At 35.5% G+C, this 20,700-nt stretch overlaps 1 protein-coding gene and 1 gene segment (V, D, J or C); both read right to left on the reverse strand.

Moving 5' to 3' along the window:
- The window catches only part of LOC106700343, a 245,212-nt gene that overhangs the window by 185,330 nt on the left and 39,182 nt on the right, over positions 1-20,700 (reverse strand). The gene's annotated exons all lie outside the window — the stretch shown is intronic.
- Positions 4,524-4,986, reverse strand: LOC102232119. The segment is given in 2 exon segments: positions 4,524-4,837; positions 4,925-4,986. Coding segments are annotated over 2 exon segments (360 nt in total).

Consider the following 20,700-nt stretch of genomic DNA (forward strand, 5'->3'; position numbering starts at 1 on the left):
TTATTATTATTATTATTACTGTGTTATGTCTGTCCATAAATTCCTACAACAATGCATAAACTGGGCAACAAGCTTAAGCCAAACAAAATGTTTTCTTGCTCCACAGAATCATAAAAGCTGCTGTCTTGGCCTCTACTCCCTGCTCCATTACTCCACAGACTTAAAGAAAGACGGCATCGTTCTAGAGAGATCAAAAGACTGGGAGGTCATGAGTTCATTGTCTTTAGTTTGAGAACTTGAAGAGGACAAAGTCTCTAAAACTCACAATTTAATTCCCCAGCAGAAAGCTGGGCATACCATCCCTCAGAACTGTTTATATACCTAGTTGTTCCTCAAAAATGAAAATATAAAAACCTATTTTTAATGGTATTAAAAACTTTATTTTGGTTATAAGACAGCTGTCATTATTTTTCTTTTCAAACTCCTGTTTAATAGTGTCAAAAGTGTTTAATAGGAGTGTTAGAAAAAGTACTCTGTAAAATATGGTGATTATCCTGTGAAATGAAAACAAAGATACAGAAATGTGTGCTCCTGGCATTAGTAAGGTCTGAGGCCACCTTCTGGTGATTTGCTGCAACATTTATTCTGATTCTCTGGGGTTTTTGTTCAGCTCCTCATGTAGTCTGTGTCACTGTGGCTCTCTCTCCTGCACAGTAATACACAGCAGTGTCTTCTGGCTGCATATTCTGTCCATATAGAGTCACTCTACTGTTGGAGGAGTCTAAGTTGACGCTAAACTTGTTTTGTAGCGAATCTTTGATAGCTCTGTCTCTACTCATCCACTCCAGTCCTTTTCCTGCAGGCTGTCTGATCCAGTGTGTGAAGTGGTTACTGATAGAATAAGAGACCTGGCAGGTGATGCTCACACTTCCCCCAGCCTGCACAGTCATGGAGGGTAGCTGGTTGAGCTGCTCACCTTTTAAACCTGCAAAGAAGGATTTACTGTGTGACATTTTTATCACAGACTAAATTGATGGTTGTAAATAATCTAGAAAGACTTACTTGCTACAGAAACTAGAAGCAGCAGCAACAGAGTCAAGGAGAACATGGTTGCTGTAGTTGCAGGGAGAACATCTGATCCTCTTTTAAGGTGTGTGAAGTGAACTTGCAGTGACAAACAAGCCACTTGATTTACATAGAATCACAGAAGGAGGCGATAACTTAAGTTTATCTGAGACAAAGACAAAACTCTGGTAGAACATAAGCATGAACTCCTAACATCTATTACATTAGTGGGATACATTTTGAAGGTTCCTATCATTTCAAGGGAATGTGGCATAATATATTTTTTTCTTTTTTTCTCCTTTTCTGATGAGATTACATTGGTTAATTTCATTGGTATTATTTTATGTTTTAATCCACAAATGCGGACAACAAACTGAACATCAAAAGATACTTAAGTGAGATATAAAGAGTTTATAAACAAAACTAGAAAAGTAAGAAAATTAATGTCTGGTTTTGTAAAAACAGTTTTGGTGGTTGTTAGGTTTTTATTTTTAAGTTTATTTAATGTTTTGTGTTGCAATTGGCAATAGTTTTCTTTATTCAAATGTATTTTATGTTTTTCGGTCCACTATGACACATTTCAGTAAATGTTTCTGTGCAAGATTTTATATTCAAGCTTTTGATGATTATAAGTATGCATAAAGGACTAAAGTACATTCATATATTTAACAAACATTTATTATTATTATTATTATTACTAGTAGAAGTAGTAGTAGTAGTAGTTTGTTGTGAATTGGATTCACAGTCTTAATTAGCATAAATTACTCATCTTCACAAAGAAAATTTATTTCTCTGTTATGATGTTAAGTTCACAACAATTTCCTCATGTCTTGGAAATTATATTTCCATTAAACTGATTAATAGAAATCATGTCAGACATTTTATTTATTAAATTCACATGGAAACAGTTGTATGTTTTGTATTTTTAATTATAGTTAAATTACTGAATAAATTCAAATACTTTCATGTACAAATGTGTGCATTGTGGGATGTATTTCTCATTCATTTTTTTTCTGTTACAGATTTATATCAGGGGATTTTGTACAGCGACTGAACTGACTTCAGTCACTGTGGTTGCCGAGCACAATAATAGACGGCCGAGTCTTCAGTCGTTAGGCTGTTCATCTGCAGATACACCTGCTGTTTGCTGTTGTCTCTGGAGATGGTAAACCTTCCTCGAACTGACTGAGAGTAATATGTGCTTGTGATATCGATAGTTGAAACCCACTCCAGTCCTTTCCCAGGAGCCTGTCTGACCCAAGCCATATAGTAGCTGCTGAATGTGAATCCAGATCCTGTACATGTCAGTTTGTGTGATTCTCCAGGTCGTTTAACAGTTGGTTCAGATTCTGTCAGAGACTGATTATCGACACCTGAAAGAAGAAGATAAAAGTTTGAAAAACTAAATGCATGTACAAACTGAAAATTGATCTAAACTGAGAAAATGTGGAAAGAAAAACCTTGAATATTTCACCTGCAAAGCAGATAGTTAAAAGCAACAGCCCTGTCCTGTAGTCCATTCTGCTAAACAGGTTCCTGTTGTTCCTAGTCAGCCCACCGAAAGTCAAATATATAGCTGTGGATGACATCCTGCCCTGTAGGGCTCCTCCTGATTGGACAAAGACTTATCGGCTTATTTGTTTAGTTTTGTTATTTTTGTGAGGTTTTACTTCAGGATCTACTTTAATAAAAAAATTCTAGTTTATTTTTATCTAAATTATTAGCTATTTGGTTGATATTCTTTAAATAAAATCTGTAAAAAGTTTCTATTTATTTATCTAAAAAATCCCTGACCTGCGTGTCATATTACAAGATTATTTTCTTAAGGCCAACAAATAAAAAAAATAAACAGATATGTGAACAGAAACGAACAATAACCCTTGGTAATAAAAACCAAACATAGAGAGGATCATGAATGGATTCATTTATTGATGTTAATTTTATGTTGTTTCACACAATAATTTTGGGTCCCATACAATAAAGAAATACCATCGCTGCCAAAGAGAAGCTTTTCAAAACAGGGAACCTGTGTGAATGCCAATAAATAGTCAGCCTGACTGAAAATCTGAGAAGATATACACTATTGACTGATAAGCTCAACACAAATAGAGTACAGGACAAACACCAAAGAAAATCATAGAGTAAATGTATAAGCTGAGCTCATTTAGGCACATCTGGAACACAAAACAAATATGAGATTATATTTACCAAAAATATTCATCACTTCTTGAAAAGTAAATTACCAATTATAATGTTTTCTATTACTGATAAATACATGCATAATATACTACTCAGTCATTCTACTGTCAGCACTGCCACCATCTGGTGACAGAGAAAACATTCTCTCTTGAGTTTTTGTGCTTCTGTTGCACAGTAATACACAGCAGAGTCCTCTGGCCCTGAACTACACAGTCTCAGGTACATCATCCTGTTTCTGTTGTCTCTGGTGATTTCTATTCGACTTTATAAAGTGCTCAAATAGTCGGTTCCACTTGCATCATAATAAATACGTCCCATCCATTCCAGTGATTTTCCCACAGACTGTCGGACCCAAATGAGAAGCTAGATCCTCTGCAGGAGCAAATCAGAGTCTCTCCAGGTCTTTTCATCACTGCACTGGAGGGAATGGACTCCATCCTCTGACCTGTAGAACCTGGTCGGATTATGGAAGCTCAAGAAATTGTTTGTGGAATTGAGAATCTTAATTACATTTTTTTCTTCTCTTTTATAACTCTACAGAAAATGTGAATAAGTGTTGATAAATGTCAGTCAGTGGTTAAGATGCACCAATATGATGTCATATTTTACCTTGGAGAAAGCAAAAACAGAAAACTATAAATAAAAATAATAATTGTCATTATCAAAGCTTTCTGCTTAAATACTTTAAACAATCCAGTCAGCTTTTTACATTGTTTTGTGTGATTTTTGATTGAAGACTTAAAGCACAGCTGTGCGCACAACAGTATAGTGGTTACTAGCTGAAAAAGCCACTATGTTGCTATTAATTTCCTCCAGCGATGTGGTGAGAAAATCTTTAAATATTTTGTGTGTTGTTGTGGATTTCATTACATCTACTGCACAGTAACACAAACATATGTAGTACTGAACAAGATTGGCATAAATTGACTCTATCTGTTAATTCATGTCTGTAAAAAAGAGATTAAATTTAACACAGTTTTGTTTTTCCTAAAAAACAAACCTGTCTATTATGAAAAAGTTTTATGAAGAACATATATTTTATGATGATCACCGTGCTTTTTCAAGCACCAAAAATGTTTCTTATTTATTCTCTCATTCTCTCTGTGTGTCGACCAGATCCACATGTGTTTGTTGGCATTAGATTATATTTACATCCCTTAAAACATTTTACATTAGGTTTATTCCTCTCCTTATCTTAGAACTATTTCCATTCATCTATCACATCATTATCAGTGTCTCATGGGGGGAAGACAGTGTCACAAAAACAAAAAAAGCTCAGGGGACTTGAGGTTTTTGTACAGCAGCTGAACCGACTTCAGTCACTGTGCCTCTCGAGCGCAGTAATAAACAGCAGAATCCTCTGATCTCAGGTTGTTCATCTGGAGATACACCTGCTGTTTGCTGTTGTCTCTGGAGATGGTAAACCGACCTCGAACTGACTGGAAATGGTCTGTGCGTCTACCATCACCATTGATGTCAGCGAGCCACTCCGGTACTTTCCCTGGACTCTGTCTTATCCAGGACATCCAGTGGTCACTAAATGTGAATCCTGAAGCTGTACAGGTCAGTTTGTGGGATTCTCCAGATATTTTAACCACTGGATCTGATTCTGTCAGAGTCTGGCCATCAACACCTGTAAAACAATGGAGTCATGAAGTAAAGTTCTTGTTAGAAAACAGTTTCTGAAAGACAGAATAAAGCTCCGTCTGCATTTTCTCACCCATAAAGCAGATGATAAAGAGAAACATTCCTGATTTGTGGTCCATCCTGGTCCAGTGTGCTCTTTTGTCTCTGACAACCTTTTTACAGTCACACAAATATGGCTGAGTTTAAAGTTTTGCATTGGCTCCTCCTGATAGGGAGGGAGAAGAAATAATACATAGATTTGTGTGTGAAACTCATTCTTTGACTGGATTTGCTGTAGCTCATACAGTTTCACGACTGTCTTTCTTTTTATTTTTCCCACTAAAGTAGTCAATTGAAATTTTTCTCCTGATGTTGTTTTCTCTCATGTGAGGAATCATTGAACGATGTCAGTGTTAATCTGCTGTCAGACCAACAATGTGAGAAATGCAAGAAATTTAAAATAAAGTTTGTTATTATTGGAAAACTCATCTCAAGACTTGAGTTTTTCCTGTTAATGATGCTGGATTTTATACATGTCTTTGATTAATGCTATATCAGTAATTCTTTTTGAAAGATAATATTTTCTTATTTTAGACGACAGTATAGTAGAGTTTAGTCTACCATAGCAGCTGTCAGAATAATTCATGACCATGTCCCCAGTTGACATATGAAACAAAGGAATATCACATCTGCCTTTTTGTGTGTGTACATTTTTATAGTTATCAGTTGAAGAGTAAATTAAGAAAATGTTTTTCTGTTTAAAAATATTATTCTTAAAATAAGCAATGCATTTAGGTTTTTAATATAGAGCTTTGATCATCAAAACATTTAATATCAAGCTTAAAGATGTGGCTATTACTTATATATCAAGCTTAAAGTCAAGAAAAAATAAAACCAAAACTGCAGTTAATTAATCTGCTTTCTACGTTTTATTCTGACAATATATGTCAGTGTGATATAAACTTATAGATTAGTTAGTTATTCTAATATTACATTCCCAGACCTGGAAAGCTTTGTGAGCTGAACAAAAATAGGAAAGATTATTCTCAAAAGTCTACAGTCCTCTTGTTGTTTAGTCCACACTGCCACCATCTGGTCATTGAGAAAAGATTTTCAGTGCAGTTTTTGTTCTGCCTCTCTGCCTACTTTAATACTTTGCTTATCTGGCACAGAAATATACAGAAGAGTTGTCTGCACTTAAATTAGACAGTGTCCAATACATTGTGCTGTTGCTGCTCTCTCTGATTTGTACTTTACCCTGAAAATACTACAATAACTTGTTCTACTTCCATCTGTAAAAATGTGTCCCACAGACTGTCTGTCTAGTTTATTTGACAGCCTCCAAATGAGAAGTCAGATCTTTTACTGATAATCATATTCTTATAATCACAAAGCTGTATTTCTTTGTACTCGAGTTTTTGAAAGACATATTACAAATATTTTGTGCTAAATATGTAAGAAGCTTAAACCGATAAAGTAATGTATGATTTATTCATGGCAAAATATTTTAAGTTTATATACATTAATCAATTGTTAGAATTTAAACATCATCTTAAACTTTACTTTTTATTTACTTATTTTACAAAAAAAGCTGATTTTAAAACTTTTGTATTCCCAGTGAATGAGCAAAAATCTATTCATTATGTTAAATGTTTTGCACCTTATGCAAAAATCATAACTTTCGTATTGAAACTTTATTTTGAAATTACTTATTTTAAAATTAAAAACATGAAATAAATAACTGTGTCACTGTTAGTTTTACAGACAAGTCTCACAGAGAAAATAAAATATGCCACTAGATAACTCTGAGGGGGATTGAGGTTTTTGTAGAGCTGCTGAAACAGATTCAGTCACTGTGCCTCTCGAGCGCAGTAATAAACAGCAGAATCCTCTGATCTCAGGCTGTTCATCTGCAGATACAGCTGATTTCTTCCATTGTCTCTGGAGATGGTAAACCTGCCCTGGACTGACTGTGAGTAGTACTTGCTACCACCACCACTATTGATATAAGCAATCCACTCTGGTCCTTTTCCAGGAGCCTGTCTGACCCAGTTCATCCAGTAGCTGCTGAATGTGAATCCAGAGGCTGTACAGGTCAGTTTGTGGGATTCTCCTGGTTTTTTAACTACTGACTCAGATTCTGTCAGAGTCTGACAATAAATGCCTGTGAAGCAGAAACATATAGTCATTGTAAGAAAATAGTTTCTCAAAAGCAGATTAAAGTTCTGTCAGCAATTTCTTACCTGCAAAGCAGATAATAGAAAATAGTAACCCAGATTTGTAGTCCATCATGTTTCAGTGGGATTCTTGTTCTCTTACTGCATTTCCACAGTCCAACTAATAAAGCTTGAAAACACAAAGTTTTGCATTGACTCCTCCTAACAGGGCGGGTGGAGTTCAAACTCAGATTTGTGAGATGTGTTCTCAGAAGTAAGCATTGATGATTATTATAGGTTATTATAGATGTAATTGTGCTTATAGACTAGTCATTTTTAGAAGATTTTGGTTTAGTCACAAAACATAAGCTTATTTATGTAATATTATGGGAAGACAAAAGTAAGCTTTAAATGTTAAATAGTAGAGTGTAATGGTTTCAGGATAGTGTGTGCAAATACGAGTTGTATTTGTTACCATGAGAAATGTTAAATTACATGATTTGACTCTAAGACGGTGAATAGAATTTATAATAAAAAATTAAATAATAATGGGTGTTTATGTGCAAATCTGTTAGCACCTCTTTAAATAGTAACAGCCATTAAAAGTGAAAGTGTTGTGTTCAATGTGACCCTGAGTGCTACTCTTTGTTTTTGCACCATAGCTACAGATTATGCATAAAATAATTATGCATAATTTTTATAGGTCGTGTTTAGGGGGATTCTTCCATACTTTAGGAAATGTGTACCTTCAATTGTTAAAAATACATTCAGAATAAATATTGAAACATTAAATGATAAAACGATTTAAAAATCAGTGTATTGTATATGAATAGAATATATTTTACAAAAGAAACTTTGTTGATAGATTGTAGATATTTTTGCGATTTCTTGGCATCAGATTAAATATTCCCGATGTTGGTAGAGTGATGGCAAAGGAAACATTAAGTGTATGGATTTATTCCTCTTAGATCTTAGGATCAGTGTTTTGTGTTGTGGAAACTGAATCTTAATTTTGCAGAGAGAGGCTACACAGAGAAAATGAAATATGCCACTAGATAACTCTGAGAGGACTGAGGTTTTTGTACAGCTGCAGAAGCAACTTCAGTCACTGTGTCTCTCGAGCGCAGTGGTATACAGCAGAATCCTCTGTTCTCAGGCTGTTCATCTGCAGAAACACCTGATCTCTGCTGTTGTCTCTGGAGATGGTAAACCTGCCCTGGACTGACTGTGAGTAGTACTTGGTACCACCACTGCCACTACTGATACGAGCAATCCACTCTGGTCCTTTCCCTGGAGCCTGTCTGATCCAGTTCATCCAGTAGATGCTGAATGTGAATCCAGAGGCTGTGCAGGTCAGTTTGTGGGATTCACCTGGTTTTTTCACCACTGATCCAGATTCTGTCAGAGTCTGACAATAAATGCCTGTGAAGCAACACAGTAAAATTAGTCTGGTTGTTGTTATAAAACTTTCAAAAAGACAAAATTAATTTTTGTCACCAATTTCTCACCCGTCAAGCAAATGATAAAAACCATCAGTTCATATTTGTAGTCCATCATGTCTCAGCGTGATTTTGATTTTGTGTCTCTGACAGGCTCACCTGCGACCACTGCCATATAAATACAGCTGGAAGTTATTTATCTTTGCATTGACTCCTCCTGTCAGAGAGGGTGGAGTTCAAACTCAGATTTAAGAGGTAAACACATTGACAAATCTTTTTTGGTGGAACTTAGTTATCTCTCTGAAAATACACAATTAAGTTAATAATAGTAATGCATCTGATATAATGGCAGATTGGCTTTATTATTATTATTATTATTATTATTATTATTATTATTATTATTATTATTATTATTATTATTATTATTATTATTATTATTATTATTATTGCCTTCAGTTAAGTCACTAAAACCGATGCCTAAAAATTAGATGGGTATCTCTCAAGAGACAGTTTGACAAAGTGAACTTTTATAAAACTGAACAAAAAATATTTATTGACTTTTTGTTCAAAAAAAGCATGTCATAAATATTTATTATTTATGAAACATTTCTGTTTCATAGTCAAACCCTTCTTATAATTGTTGACCAGCTTTTTGCATGCTTTCACTTATATTTTCACAATTTATCTTTGTGGTGGAGATTCAAGCATTTCATATATGAAGGCACCTATGCCACCAAACAGATCTTTAGTTTCCTCCAGCTGGTGCACTTCAACATGTGATTATTTCTTCCAGATAAAAGAAGCATGTTGGAAAATTAAAATATTACTTTAATCCTTACCATTACCAGCTTAATTGTATGCAGAATTTTCATTTTCAGAAGACTTTGGCTTAGACACAATGTATTAAGTTTATTCATAATTACTGTAGGGTATATTTCTTTTTCACAAGATTGTTTGAGGTTCATCAAAATAAAGGTCTTCATAGAGGAGAAGCAACACTAATATTTTTCTTAAAGCATCTGCTAGAAACAGGAAATCATAAATGACATCTATTGAAGCTCAGTGTTCTTATATTTTTGTGTGCCATTTTTTGCTTTGTGGGGAGTTTTTGTCCAGCTTCTGTGCTAACATTATTATTCTATTTATTGGATAATCTGAAAATACACAAGGTTGTTGCTGTTAACTCTGGTGATTTCTTTACATCCATCAACACTGTTTTACTGGTGGTTCTGAAAAGGAAGTTTTGAAGGCCTCAGTCAGTCAATTTATACAAAGAAGCAAAAATGGAAAACATTTATTTTTTCCATGATACACATTATATCTATACTGAGTCATGTTTCCTTAAATTATATGAAAATTCAAGCTGGTTGGACAGTGATAAAAAAATGTTTCTCTCTTATTCTTCAGTTATAGTGTCAGAGTTTAGTGTCTCTGCAGCTATGTCACTTGGTTTTATATCCGTGTCTCACAAAGAAAAACAAAATAACCCACAAAATAGCTCTGAGAGGATTTGAGGTTTTTGTACGGCAGCTGAACCAACTTCAGTCACTGTGCACCTCGAGCGCAGTAATAAACAGCAGAATCTTCTGTTTTCAGGTTGTTCATCTGGAGATACAGCTGCTCTCTGCTGTTGTCTCTGGAGACAGTAAACCGGCCTTGGACTGACTGTGAGTAGTATTTCCTATCGCTGTCATCTTCAATAATTGCTATCCACTCCAGCCCTTTCCCAGGAGCCTGTCTGATCCAGTTCATCCAGTTGCTGCTGAATGAGATTCCAGATGTTGTACAGGTCAGTTTGTGGGATTCACCTGGGCTTTTTACTGCTGGATCAGATTCTGTCAGAGTCTGACAACAAACACCTGTGAAGCACAGCAGTCAAAAAAGTATAGTTGTTAGAAAACAGCTTCAAAAATGGAGATCAAAGTTCTGTCCACATTTTCTCACCTGTAAAGCAAATGACAAAAAACAGCAGACCAAATTTGTTTTCCATCTTGTTTCTGTGTGATTCTTGTTCTCTAACAGCCTTGCCTCAGTCACACAAATAAACCTGGAAATTGTTCGGCTTTGCATTGACTCCTCCTGCCAGGGAGGGTGGAGTTGAAACTCCAGATTTTTGAGGTAAAGACACTGACTCTCCATATTCTGAAACTGTAACTTGCTGAAATAGTAGTTTTGTGTTATAGCTTCAAATCTCCAATAAAATATATTGTCTAATGCAACCTAAGGAGCTGGAAGAACTCACCACAAAGTCCGAGAGCAACCAGTGAGTTAATGTTTTCACCTTGCTGAAGTCACAAGATGTCTGACCTCAGTTCAGGTTACAAGGTCAGTCATTAAAGTGTGCTCTGCAAAGACAACAGATTCAAACTAGGAAAGACTCATTTAGGGATGGATTTTTTAACAGTAAGCATTTTATGCACAAACAAATTAACATATTTTTTAATTTTAATAGATAAGACTTGAAGGAAAATGCTTTGAGCATCTGGGGAAGTTTTGCTGATAACTGGAGTTGATTAAGGATCAGAGACAAGCAAGAAGAAGGCAGGTGCATAATGGAAAAAGACATTTATTGATTAACTCAACTTAGACAAACTACAAGGGGAAACCCAGATATGAAGAGCAACCAAATCTTGCAAATGAATCGGGAAAGGTTTACACAGAAAGGAGTGAATTCAGAAGAGTGGGGAAGAGTCCAATTAACAGAAAGCATTGCAGATGTGTGAGAAAACCTGACTATGAGGGAGCAGAGGGAAAGTGATAAATGACAACCATAAATATAGAGAAAACTATAACTATTAATGCAGTAGCATTATTAGTGAAAACATTAGTGAAAAAATTGCATCGCTATACAGTATATATTAATTGTGGAGCTGTTAAAAACTGGCTTTTCAGAGATCTCTTAGACTTTTTGAATTTTGATAAGACACTTATGTAAAATGAATTTATTATTAGCACATTAAATACAAATTGCAAAATTCTGAAGACGATATTGTAATTAGCCTCTTTCTCACACACAGACCTTGCAGTTAAATTCAGTCATGTTTCTTGATCTTCAAGTGCATTTATGTTCTTTTTGGTGGGACTGTATGAGAAAATAAAATGACTCTGAGTCTTTTTCAGGAAGATATTTTCACAGTCAAAATTAAGACTTCCTTCAGATAACTTTGAAGGCATTGAGGTTTTTGTACAGCTGCTAAACCAACTTCAGTCACTGTGGCTCTCGAGCGCAGTAATAAACAGCAGAATCTTCTGTTCTCAGGCCGTTCATCTGCAGATACAGCTGCTCTCTGCTGTTGTCTCTGGAGATGGTAAACCTGCCTTGAACTGACTGAGAATAATATAAGCTGCGATCGTTGTAATGAGCAGCGACCCACTCCAGTCCTTTTCCAGGAGCCTGTCTGATCCAATTCATCCACCAGGCATTGATTGAGAAGCCAGAGGCTGTGCAGGTCAGTTTGTGAGATTCTCCCTGTGTTTTAACCACTGATTCAGATTCAGTCAGAGTTTGCCCAGCAACACCTTCAAGGGGAAAAAAGAATTGAAACAATCTGAGCTTATTGCTGTATTAAATGTAGACAAATCAGAAATGTAATTGAGAAAAGTTTATAAAACTTCAGTATTTCACCTGCACAGCAGATGAATAAAAGCAGCAGTCCTGTCCTGCAGTCCATCTTGTTAAACTGTATCTGCTGGTCTCAGTTCATCCCTGTTAACTTAAATACACAGATGTAGGCAGATTTGTTTTTCATTGGCTCCTCCTCCACAGCGGATAGATAATATATAGATAGATAATGTCACTCATTTTACAAAACAAATGTATTTTCACAATATTAAGAAACACATTTGCCTTAAGTAAAACTAGAGGTGTTTCTATTATAACAATCCTATTCAACAAAAAAGCCCCACAATTATAATTCCATACACTACAAAGCAAATATGGTTAAATAAGAATACTTAAACATCCATTTCCCTGAAAAATATAATTTACATCTTCTCACATATTTTACTGCTTTTTGTCTATTTGTGAGGTGCTGCTGAATTAGAGACACCCTATTTCCAGCAATGTGACCATAGTCTTTAAAAAAACATTCTGTTTATCTCCACATATTTTGAACACTGTGAATTTTTCATGCTGTTGCTTTCTCAACCCTGAAAACTGTCCAAGTAATATGCTTTACACTACTCTGTTTAAATGTAGCCCATAAATGTAAACGTTTTTCTGATCCAGTTGATATCACATTTTCCAATGAGAAGTCAGATCCTTTCCAGTAGTGAAAAAGCCTGAATTTTCCACAAGCTGTCTCACCAAAGGCCTGGGTATTACTTTCTCAATAACAGATACAACATCTGTTGCTGTCATGTTGTTAACTGTTTTAGTTGTACAACTGTAAGATGTATATCATAATTATTCAAACTGTTTTCTTCTACTGCCACCTTCAGGTCAAAGTATAGACCTCTGTGGGTATCTGTTCATTTTAAACAAGCACAAGTTTTGAATATGCCAATTGAAATTACAGCTTTTTTCGCTTTTTGGTGGCAATAAAAAATCTGAAAACCAAATGAGTATTTTATATTTTTTTGTATTTATCTTTTTATAACATTTTTAATTTAACCTATTTATTATTATTATTATTATTATTATTATTATTATTATTATTATTATTATTATTATTATTATTATTATTATTATTATTATTATTATTACCTCAGTATTTAAAAATAAAATAATTCTGAAAATATATTTTATACATTTTATTTTATTTAAAAATAATAACTGTTCAAGGCAAATTTATGGTTCCAAAACTTGAAGGGTTGGGTGAAGTAGACTTTTATTTTGAAGGTCAGAGGTTCACCGGACCAGACTTCCTCTAAATGTAGCCACACCTCCACCTCCACACAAACACACGGTCCCAGCTAGGCTTTTTCCCTCCTAGCTTGTGTGTAAATATGTTAACTGTACCTCTTCGTTTCTCAAAAAGAAATGTGAGGTCTCCGCGTTTTTACTAGCGTCTGATGATTGAGCCAGCTTGTCTGCAGCCACCAGTTTCTTCCTGCATCACGAGCAAAACAAGCTGGTAGGAGATGAATTACAGGAGGCTAACTCTAGAATCACTACTGACCTTTTAGTTTATTTAGAAATACACTCAAAATACTTCTCACAGCAGTCGGGACATTTATCAGGCACTGGAGTTTCACCAGCTTTTCCTGCGAGCATCGACAAATATCAACAGTAAGAGAAAAACTAACAAACAGGTTAGCATTAGCAATAACTGCATGTTATCAACACCATATCCAGGCCTCAAAAATAATCATTTGGATGTTTTGAAGTGAGGTTTTGTGGTGACGTTTTTAGCATTAAATATCTTACGTAAACTAAGATATCAATGGCGGAGCAAATTGTTTTCTCTCTGTGAATGCTAACGTCTAGCCATAGCAGAGCACATTGTTCTGAAATCAAACTTTTGCAAGATATTGATTTGCATTAAGTTTCATGACCCTGTGCCTATGTCAGTCTTAAACAAGAATAGTAAACCACAATAAAAATCGGTGCACATATATAATCACCTTCTCACTTTTGCATCAGATGGTTTCTTTGTTAACATCTAGCAAAGACTAAATCACAGGTTCTGCTAGACATTACACAACTACAAATTTCCTTTTTTTTATGCTTTTGTAAAATACTTTCCATACTCGTATCTACTTTGACCTGCACCTTTTTTTTTAGTATGTATATATTTTTTATATATGTGTTTGAGCTTTTGTTCTTGTTTAGAGATGCTGTAATAAGCCTAGTTTCACCCAAGGATCTGTAAAGTTAATTTGATTCTTCAATATACAGCCAAGAGGGATCTATCATACAAGTCACACAAATTAGGAATAAATTAAAGTATTGGTTTTGATTTTTTTGTTTTGTGAGTTTTTTTCATTATTTGGACTATAAGTGTGTTGTGGCTTTCTAATAAACATGCTTGTAAAATGGTGGAAGTCTAAAGCCTGTAACAGCTGCATCTTCTCTCCAGGCTTTCACAATTTTCTCTGGATAACTTTACCTATAAATATAAATAGAATTCATAGAAATTCTAAATTTTCACTCTTTTTCTTTGTCACTACACTGCAATCTTGATAACTCTTTAGACCTGGTTTTCTGATTGTTCTTAAATTTGATGCCGTATCTTGATGAAGCGTTTTTTTGTAGGCTTTGCAGCTGTTGTCAAATCTTTCTTTATCTATTATCAACGAGTATCTTGTTGATAATAGATAAATAGATGATATACTCAAATTTTAACCTCAGCTGCCAGTAGTAAACATTAGCTGCTCTATTGCAAGGTAACATTCAGAGTTTATTATAGTCTGGATATTTGTGTTTCATTCATTTGTTCATTTACCTTTATGTCTAATTTCATCGGCTTATCAGTACATGATAGTGGTACTTGTCATACTTTGACTTCATTACCAGCCATCATAATAAGAAATATGCACAAACTGTTCAAAAAGTTTGAAACATAATATATCTATTTACATAGCTGACATTTTCCAGCTTCACAGACGGAGCACCAAGATCAACAGATGAACACCAAGCTGCATATATTTCATCGGACATCAAGAGTAAAACTGTCAGCTGTTGGAAAATAAAGCTTTTACTGGGCTTTATGTCTGCTTTCAGGGGCATGAGGTACACACCTATATGTTTGTATAAAGATGTGTGTGTAATTTTTCTCAAATTCCACTAATATTGTTTTTTTTGGTATTGCTCTCAGATTTTCCACAGAATTACATCCGTCAATGTCTGCGGATTCTCGTGACCAGATTGTCTCGCAGCAAGAGACGGAGTCCAACCATGAAGAACCAGAAGCAGTTTGGCCTAGTAAGACTCAGGAGAAACCAAAGTCTGTTCGGATTAAAGAGGAAGACAAGGAACTGTACATCCATCCAGATGACCAGCAGCCAGAATTGAAGCAAGAGACTGAGACCTCTGTGGAAAATTCTTCAGAAGAGGAAACGGATGACAGCGACCAGGACCAAAGTGGGAATGAACTCCTCTCTCAAAGTCCGGTTAAAACTGAGAACCAGGATCCGGAAATCTGCGGTAAAAGTTTGCTGCACTGCTGTGACATCTGCGGGAAAGAGTTCAGGAAAAAAAATCATTTGACGGATCATAAGAGAACTCACACAGGTGAGAAACCCTTCCTGTGTGGGGTCTGTGGCAAATGCTTTGGCCGAAAATACGGACTGAACAGCCACATGAGAACTCACACGGGGGAGAAGTCGTATTCCTGCGACGCGTGCGGTAAAGCCTTCAGCGACAACGGTCAGCTCAACACTCACGTGAGAACTCACACAGGCGAGAGGCCATATTCGTGCGAATTCTGCAGTAAAAGTTTCAGTCAGAACGGCCATCTGAAGGATCACATGAGAATCCACATAGGAAAGAAGCCTTTCCGGTGCAGGCTCTGTGGCAAAACCTTCATGAGAAAAAACTGTCTGAAGTGTCACATGGTCACGCACACTGGCGAGAAACCCCACAGATGCGAGCTGTGTGGCAAATCTTATGGCGTTCGCGCCAATTTAACGGCTCACATGAAGACGCACACGGGCAACAGGCCTTTCACGTGTCTAACCTGCAAGAGAAGTTTCATTACGAAGTCTGCCTTGAATTGCCACATGAGCACCCACTCGGGCGAGAAGCCTTTTTCATGTCCGACCTGTGGGAAGAGTTTCAGAGAGAAAACCTTCATGACCGTCCACATGAAAACGCACACAGAGGAGAAGCCTTTCTTGTGTCCCATGTGTGGGAAAAGATTCAGTCAAAGAAGGTATTTGACCAAACACAAACGGGGTCACACAGACGACAAGCCGTACACCTGCGAAGTGTGCGCCAAAGGCTTTTGCCAGAGCTGTGATTTGAGGTCTCACATGAGAACTCACACCGGGGAGAAACCTTTTCCATGTCTCACCTGTGGAAAAAGTTTTGGTAAAAAGAGTAATTTAAATATCCACATGAGAACTCACACAGGTGAGAGGCCCTTCCCATGTCTCACATGTGGAAAATGTTTTCGAGAAAGAACGTCTTTGAACAGACACATGGAAACTCAACACCCCTGAGAAAAAGGTAGCTTGACTTCTATATCTCTGTTGAGTCTAGCTTGATATTAATAAATCTCAGTCCAGGTTTAAAAAGCTTTTTGCTGGATGACAAACTCTGACTAAAACCACCGCTTTCCCCAGATATGAATGTCACCAGATATGGCTTCACCTTAGTCAAAGAATATCATCAAAATGTTTTTTTGTTTTTTTTTCAGTAATTTAATTTAAAAAGGATCTGTATTAATTATATAGATTAACTCAGACAGATTGATTTATTTCAAGAGTTTTTATTGTGTTTTTGATGATCATAGCTGACAGCTAATACAAACCCAATGCAAATCCAAATTACCTCAGCATTAGAATATTACGTAAGACCAATAAAAAAAGATCTTAGAGACAAATGGTTTGCTAAACTGCAGTGTAAATATTTGATTGTGGCTCGTTTTGCATGGATTACTACATCATGCTGTGTGGTATGGAGCCAATGATCTTGCGGTTCTGCTGAGGTGTAAATGAAGCCCAGGTTGCTTTAAAAGCTGCTCTCATTTCAGTAGATACCCATTACTTTCCTCCTGATGGTACTCTACATGGCCTTTAGATCGGGCCTGTTTTCTGTCTAAACAAGCTGGCATTGGCAGTGAAGTCATGTACCGAGTCCTGAAAAATTAAATCAGCATCTTCATAAAGCTAGTCTGCTCCCTTTGCTCCTTTCTGTACCATGCTTTTTTCTTCCACTTAACTTTCCATTAAAATTTCTGGATACATCATTTAGCATTTACCTTTTGTTTCTTAACCCCTTTGTGCAACACTGTCTGTGAGCGGCAGCTGGAAATTTATAAAGTAAGAAGGCTTTCTCTTTATTGTTTAGGTCATAAAAATGTTTAAAAGCTGCTTTTTCAGTCGGTTTATGTAATATGCTAATGTTAGCCATAAGTGCATTAAAGAATCACAGAAAAGAAAGCTTGAAATATATCAATCTGAGTTTAATTTATCAAGTTTTACTCTTTGAGTTCTTTTACTGAAATAAAGTTTTTGATAATGTTCAAATTTGTTTCAAATCTCCTGTATAAATGTGTTGTATGAATTGTTCTCTGCATGTTCTCGCAATATTATGTTTTGCCTTCAAATAAAGGAGCAGCATATTTTGCAAATATTTTGGATAAAGAGAACAGATGGAAAATGTCACGTGTGTGTTGTTTTTTTGGGGTTTTTTTCCAAGCTGCACATGAGGCGAGAGGTGTTTTAAATGAAATGACCAACAATAGACTAAATGATCCCTGTCCTGTAAATGTCATTGTTTTTGGCTCTACATAAATTGTCCATTTAATGCAGGATTATCCTCAGATTGTGTTGCAATTTACATATTTGGAATCATTTATCATGCAAATTAAAAAAGGATTTCTACAATTGTAGTTGTGTTATGCACCAACTCAAATAAAACCTAAATTTATTTTAAAAAATAATAATAAAATTAACTTCAACGATAATAATCTGACACCAAAGAGAGATGTTAGGTTTTATGAAAAGCCTTAAAATAAATATTTTTAAAAAATTTTCAGTAGCTTATTTCATGCCAAATTAGTTTTGAAACATTGACTATTCACTTCCTTGGTAGGAATGAAGACCTAACAAACAATTGTCTTTCTTTTTCCATCCTTCAAAATGGAAAAAAAAATTAACTTTATATTCAATAATCATCACTTCAGATAGAAATGGCACAAATGTTTTTATTTACAGGTTATTAAGCAAGGCTTCATTATATTTGTTCTATTCTCTCTCTATATATATATATAAATATATATATACTGTATATATATGTATATATATATATATATAGGTATATATATATATATATATATATATATATATACGTATATACTGTATATAAAGACTTAAATTGTACTTGGGCCTATAAATACGATCTTTTAAAAAGATGATCAATAAGAAAACTAGCAGATTTTAACCATACGCTAAAAAACATTGTGTCTATGTACTTTTCATGATCAGAAAAACTTTGACAATAAACAAAAGTTTCTTATAATAAAACTTATGAAATAAATGTATTACTTTTTACAAAAAATATTCTTCAAAGTTTTCAGTGTTAAATCTACCTACATACCCATCCAGCAATTACTGCAAATATCTATTTTTGGTCTGATGGCCCCCCTTGTGGTGGATTGGTGTTCAAGCTGTTCATGCTCTGAGGAGTTTTTGTTCAGCGTTTCTGCTTTCTGTGCCACTGTGACTCCCGAGCGCAGTAATAAACAGCAGAATCTCCAGCTGTCAGGCTGTTCATCTGCAGATACACCTGATATTTGCTGTTGTCTCTGGAGATGGTGAACCGGCCTTTTACTGAGTCAGAGAGGTAGATATAGGTGCTGGAATCACTGATAGTAGCGACCCACTCCAGTCCTTTTCCAGCTGCCTGTCTGACCCAAGCGTTCCAGTGATGGCCACTAAACCCAGAATATGTACAGGTCAGTCTGTGAGATTCTCCAGGCCTTTTAACCACTGATTCTGACTCAGTTAGTGTTTGACCATCAGTACCTGCAGAAAAACAGAACAATATTAATTGCCTTTACAAGCAAGCTTTTAACTCGATTAAAAACATCTTAGTTCTTACCGTTCCAGCTTACAGATACAATAATAAAGGTAAGGACAACCTGAAATCTAAGCATTGTAAAAGCCATTTGCTTGCACAGTGTCTGCCACTGAATCACTCTGTGGCAGGTCTGTGTTAAATGAACAGATGTATAAAAGTGGAGGAGTTAGTATTTGCATAGACTCCTCCTCCTGGTGAAAAAACTGATTCATGTGATTCATGAATTTGGGTAATTATTTTAGATTATGTCCAGATATTTTAATATGTTAAGTCATTTTTAAATAAATGCTATCTGCTTCATTCTGGTTGTAATTTTGAAAACCAGGAAATCATTATATGAACTTTTCTTTAACAGAGTGTGTTGCTCTAATATTGCTAAATAATGTTCTTTGCAGAGCTTTTTGTAAAGGTCTGTGTTTTTATTTGACACTTTTCCCTTACAAAACATGTTTGTCTCTGTTCTCATTACGCTTCATTAAGCACTCATCACTAATTGATTTTGACATAAGGGTGCCTATATAGTTTTTTATAGTTTTTTGATGACGTATTATATATATTCACGTTTTTTTTGTGTTTGTTGGTTGTTTGTTTTAAATCCACATCAAGTATTGATAAAGACACGGATTACTGAAATATTGTTTATAACATATAAAAATGTCAAAAACGGTAAATCACATCATGTATGATTAGAATTTTTTTCTTGGTTAATTGTCACGTTGTCACAGTTAAATTTTAAACATAACTGTTTTAAGTTAAAATAGCAACAAGGAAGCCAGAGAGCTCCCTCTGGTGGTTTGACAGCCTGTTCAGGGGTTTTTATACGGCTTTACTGCTTGTTTGTGTCACTGTGGTTCTCTGTCTGGCACAGTAATACACAGCAGAGTCTTCAGGCTGCATATTCTGTCCATTCAGAGTCACTGTTCTACTGGAAGAGTCTAAGCTACCTCCAAATTTGTTTTTTAATGAATTTTTGAATTCTGTGTCTCTACCAATCCACTCCAGTCCTTTCCCAGCAGGCTGTCTGATCCAAGCTGTCCAGTAGATGTCCAAATCATAAGAGACCTGACAGCTGATGGTCAGACGTTGACCTGGCTGCACAGTTATAGAGGCCGGCTGTGTCAGCTGTTCACACTCCACACCTGTGAGAGGAAACATTAGAACTGTTATCAGCAATAAATATTAAATTTAATGTGATCAAGCTGTAAATGTTTCTGTCTCAGTGAGACTCACAGGATACAGCAGCCAGCAGCAGCAGTAGAGCAACAGAGAACATGTTGATGATGAAGTTGATGTAATGGGAGTTTCTGTTCTTCTGCAGCTGACAGCATCAGATCAATTGTATAAACCTGACACTTCTGATTTGCATAATTGCAAACCAACCATATCAGAAGCACGTGATAAAAAAAATGCTTTACATATGACCAAGAATGGACAGCATCCTTCAATTCATAACGGTAATTTCACATTAATTCTCTGATTCTATTACAAAGGGACAATATAAACATTAATGTAGTTTGGTGTTTCTGTTTCTATGACTACACATACTAATTCTAACATACCTCTGAGTACATTTTAATACATGGTAAAT

This window comes from Xiphophorus maculatus, chromosome 16, assembly GCF_002775205.1.
Source record: "Xiphophorus maculatus strain JP 163 A chromosome 16, X_maculatus-5.0-male, whole genome shotgun sequence".
Lineage (NCBI taxonomy): Eukaryota > Metazoa > Chordata > Actinopteri > Cyprinodontiformes > Poeciliidae > Xiphophorus > Xiphophorus maculatus.